This window comes from Triticum dicoccoides, chromosome 2B (genome assembly GCF_002162155.2).
Source record: "Triticum dicoccoides isolate Atlit2015 ecotype Zavitan chromosome 2B, WEW_v2.0, whole genome shotgun sequence".
NCBI classification, from domain to species: domain Eukaryota; kingdom Viridiplantae; phylum Streptophyta; class Magnoliopsida; order Poales; family Poaceae; genus Triticum; species Triticum dicoccoides.
Window position 1 is genome coordinate 412,497,015 of NC_041383.1, and position 5,082 is coordinate 412,502,096.

The following is a 5,082-nucleotide window of genomic DNA, read 5'->3' on the forward strand; positions in this document are numbered from 1 at the left end:
AAAAAGTATAAACATTCACAATATGTAATCAATATTATGAGATGCATCATGAAACGTATTTTCATACTATACAGTTTTAATATTGTAGATGTTCATATATTTTTATATAGATTTGGTCAAACTTTGTGTAGTTTGACTTTGACCAAATCTTATATGCGGAGTAAAAAGAAACGGAGGAGTACTACTTGGCAGTAGAATGATGAAATTACAAAACGACTTCCTCTTCTCGAAAGGTTCCCGCCCTCCATTTTGTATATGCTGAAGAATGTCATCTCCTTTTCATGTCAGTGCAGAGTATTGTATTGCCACAGACCCTACTCGCTAATAACTATGTTGATGTTACTTTATATACTAGTTTTCAACAAAGGAATCAGTAAGATATCATTGATAAGGTACGGCTACTTGGGTGCATGGGGATGAATGATATGATCATGGTTACATAGAAATGAGCAATTTCTTTTGTTAGTATAGGAAGAGCAGAGGCTTGTCTGGTAGTCGTAGGTAGTATGGACCATGCAGCCTTTTCCCTTTTGTTTTGTTTTGTGGGTTGCTGCACTGCATCCGCATGGTCCGTGAAGTGAACTTGTTGGAGGTACCTGAGCCAAGCACGGTGCATCCATGGGGAGCCAGAAATTGGAAGGGAAATATCCATAGATGGAGACGTTGTTGCCGCCGAGAACCATGAGGCAACCGGGGGGACGTAGCCGTCGTCCGAGTCACACTTAATACTTTGAGCAGCAGATTAACGCGGCTAGACGAGAAATTCCCAGAGAAATCAACTCTCTATCTCTAGGCAGAGAAGGCATGCGAGTGACGAGAGATTTTCGAAAAGGCGAAGAAAAAGAATGTACCAGTACCACCATGCGTGCGGGTAGAGAAGGAGAGATTGGATTTGTTTGGTCGTGGTTGGTGATGGCGGCGCGGCAGCGAGTGGTGGTGCTGGACTGGCCCACCCTAGAGAAAAGGAGGAGCGATCTGGATCGTCCGTCCGCCCATCACGCACCTTCATCCATCGGTATAAGAATTGCTGCCACCCACGGCCCATCCGCGCATCCCACACACCCCACCCCACCCCCCATTCCGCCGCCTCGCCTCTCTTCTCTCTTCTCACTCCCTCTCGCCGCAGAGAAGATGGCGTCCGACGGCAGCGGCGTTGTCACGGTGTACGGCAGCGGCAACAACGGCACCGGTACGCAGCTGGAGCCCAAGTCGTCCCCGTTCTCTGTCAAGGTGGGCCTGGCCCAGATGCTCCGCGGCGGCGTCATCATGGACGTCGTCAACGCCGAGCAGGCGCGCATCGCCGAGGAGGCCGGCGCCTGCGCCGTCATGGCGCTCGAGCGCGTCCCCGCCGACATCCGCGCCCAGGGCGGCGTCGCCCGCATGTCCGACCCGGGCCTCATCCGCGAAATCAAGCGCGCCGTCACCATCCCAGTCATGGCCAAGGCCCGCATCGGGCACTTCGTCGAGGCCCAGATCCTCGAGTCCATCGGCGTCGACTACGTGGACGAGAGCGAGGTCCTCACGCTCGCCGACGACGCCCACCACATCAACAAGCACAACTTCCGCGTCCCCTTCGTCTGCGGCTGCCGCAACCTGGGCGAGGCCCTCCGCCGCATCCGCGAGGGCGCCGCCATGATCCGCACCAAGGGCGAGGCCGGCACCGGCAATGTCATCGAGGCCGTCCGCCACGTCCGCTCCGTCATGGGCGACGTGCGTGCCCTCCGCAGCATGGACGACGACGAGGTATTCACCTATGCCAAGAGCATCGCCGCACCATACGACCTCGTCATGCAGACCAAGCAGCTCGGCCGCCTGCCCGTCGTCCAGTTCGCCGCCGGCGGGGTCGCCACGCCGGCCGATGCGGCCCTCATGATGCAGCTCGGCTGCGACGGTGTCTTCGTCGGCTCCGGTGTCTTCAAGAGCGGCGACCCCGCGCGCCGCGCGCGCGCCATCGTGCAGGCCGTCACCCACTACAGCGACCCTAATGTGCTCGCCGAGGTGAGCTGCGACCTGGGTGAGGCCATGGTGGGCATCAACCTCTCCGATCCCAAGGTCGAGCGCTTTGCGGCGCGCTCCGAGTGATCTTTGTTGGCCACCATCAATACCACCTCCCAAAATAATACTCCATGGATCAATGATAAGGACAAAAAAGAAGTACTTAGAAACGATTCCTAGTTATTATCATGTGATTTCTTCATGATGATCATTCTAGCTCCGATAACAATTCAAGCGGTAGCAAGCATGCACCTCGAGTCAGTCAGTCGGTCAGTCGCTCGCTTTATATATGTACACACATGTTGTCGTCTTCCATTTCATTTCTGTTGTTGTTAACACAAGTTAAGTATCCATCCATCCTTTTCTTCCGTGTACTCTTGCTACTATGCATTTTGCTGTTTCAGATTCGTTGTTGTTTCTCTGATCGATTTTGCTACTGTTGTTGCCAATTGCTACCCACAACAACTCAAGTGATGCAGTCTGGTACTGTAGTTGATTAGCACTGACTGTTTGGCTAAAGTAGAAATTAGGCAGCCCATCGCTGCAGGTGCCCCCACACAGGCTAAAAGCCAGAAGGCAGGGGACTCGTACAATACAAGGTGCTTAGAAAGATGCTTATAGTAAAATGAACTAAGCTCTTTTAGACATCGATGCTTATTTCTACAGAAAAAATGTTTAGTTAAGTGTACGCCTTTTATAAATAAGCATCGGTGTTTAGAGAAAGACGGGTTTATTTTTCTAAACATCTCCCGTAAGCACGGACGTGACGCTCCCTCGTACGTTCAGTAAAATAAGTGAACGTCAAGCGGGCGTCTGGGCAGAACGTTGATGGAATAGATCGCACAAAACAGATCTTAATCGCGCGCATGCACATGCACTTTAGGGGTGTTAACATTTACCGATAAGACCATATGTAATGCACGATGCTTAGGGAGGTACTCGTGTAAGAGAAAAAACAATTTTTTAAGCACATGTGTTTGCTTCTGAACTACTCCCTCCGTTCCTAAATATTTGTCTTCTTAGAGATTTCAAATGGTCACCACATATGGATGTATATAGACATATTTTAGAGTGTAGATTCACTCATTTTGTTCCGTATGTAGTCATCATTTGAAACCTCTAAAAAGACAAATATTTAGGAACGGATGAAGTAGAGATGAGTAAGTAGCATTGGTGCTACAGAAATAAGCATCCGTAAAATCGGTTTATATTTATAAGCATCTTACATTGTATAAAGCCTAAGATGGTCTTTTCTCATTCATTTCATGTCACTAGGAGTAGACAAATATATATTATACAAATAGTGTATCAACATATACAGATTAAAGAAAATACAACCCATGCATTACCAATCCTTAGTGCTAATACCACATCCATATCAGGAAAAAAAAGAGCACATCCAACAACCAAATAGCCATATAATCATGGACTTCCTGTATGAGATATGCCCTAGAGGCAATAATAACTGTTATTATTTGCGAACTAACATGTGGTTGGATGGTTAGAGAGACAATTGTATCCCTAACCCACCAGAGTTCAAGTCCTGGTGCTCGCATTATTCCTGGTTTCATTTCAGGTTTTCGACTTTGTAAATCTCAAGATGATATGCCGGCTCAGTCTCTCAAGGATACTCATAAGGGTAGCGTGTGCGGGTGTGCGTTCATAGGGGTGAATGTATGCGTGTATGTATGAACGCTTGCGTCTGTACTTTGTTCAAAAAAAAGTAACTATTGTTATTTATCTTCAAGTTTGTAATTGATTTTTATGTTCTTTGCTAAAGTTGCGATGGTCCTTGAGCCAGTATATCCATAAAGGATAGGAGGAAAACCCATGTGCATGTGTGGAATAATAAACGGTAAAATATATTCCTAGTCGTGCCTCTAAGACTAGCTCAAGCGCTGCATGATGATCACGTTTCTATGATCATGGGCATTGACTATGCCGACAATTTTGAAGACACGATGTTATAAGAACACTTGTGTTGAATTGACCCATATTGATGTTATGCTATGAGATACATTCGTCACAAGTTAATGGTTTTATAACACTGAGAAAATTAGTGTTTTCATAATTCCTTAGACCATGAGAGTATTGAGTTCCACCATACTTGCTTCATGAACTTTGGGGTTTGTTCCATAACAGGATGGCTATTATGGCGGTTTTCGGGTTCATGGAAAAGCATGACAGGGGACTAGATAGCTCAAGATTTGAATTTGCTCCTCTAACGGTGGAGAGATATCCTTTGGGCCCTCTTAGTGCTATGGTATCCATCATCGTTTGGCCAGACACAACGTGTTTTGATCAAGGGGATGCCAGAACGCGAGTACAAAAAAAGAGAACAAAACCGGTAACGAGGAAACGGGCATAGTGAAAAAGTTGTTGATTCACATGGATGCTATTAAATCTCACCTCAAGTATTTGTAACATATCGCGAAGCAACAGGAACAACATTCGGTAATTACAGGTTCGCTCGAATATTCATTCGTGTGGGTATGGGGATCAATTTGGATGTCCACGTTCTGCTATTGATCATGGAAAAGTATTAAAATCAACCGGCTGATTACAATGCGGTTTAAACCTCCTTGAGGCGTCGACACGTGCCCCTCTCGGCCCGTTGCTTCCCTTCCCACCTTATCCTTTGCAAAGCGCTCCTCTCCACTCGCCCCCTTCCTCAGCTTCTTCCTCTCTTTTCCCCTCCACGAGCTCTCCCCTCATCTGCAGCAGGGAAGAGGCGACGCTGGTCAACCCCGACATCGTCCGCGTGCTACATGGTGAAGCTCTCGCTAGGGGCTGCAATGGCGATCGACGGTGTTGCACGCGATGAAGCACCCACCATCGCTGCCGTGTGTTGCGCCACAGCATCCGCCCGTTGCCACCATGCGCTTCAACGCAGCAACACCGCTGACGTTGCTCTCTGTTGGAGGACCGCCGACGCAGTGAAGTTTCACGGAGGCCATCGGTAGTTGGAGCTTCGACGGGGCCGCCGGTGCTGCCATGGAGTACTAGCATGCACCGGTGGCGCTGCAGTGAAGCTCGGCCGATGGCACGTCGGGGTGCTGCGATGGAGCTCGCCGCGCCGTGCTTGGC

The 5,082-nt window shown here is 48.7% G+C and overlaps 1 protein-coding gene across 1 annotated transcript; it reads left to right on the forward strand.

Moving 5' to 3' along the window:
- Positions 1-1,038: 1,038 nt before the first annotated feature.
- LOC119363955 (probable pyridoxal 5'-phosphate synthase subunit PDX1.1) lies at positions 1,039-2,398 on the forward strand. Its single transcript, XM_037629332.1, has one exon. It carries the CDS (start codon positions 1,132-1,134, stop codon positions 2,080-2,082), a length of 951 nt encoding a protein of 316 aa, XP_037485229.1. The 5' UTR covers positions 1,039-1,131; the 3' UTR covers positions 2,083-2,398.
- The last annotated feature ends 2,684 nt before the right edge of the window (positions 2,399-5,082 follow it).

Bases quoted from the DNA above. Each gene is read 5' to 3' on its own strand.
- LOC119363955 (XM_037629332.1), top strand. From the start codon at position 1,132: ATGGCGTCCGACGGCAGCGGCGTTGTCACGGTGTACGGCAGCGGCAAC.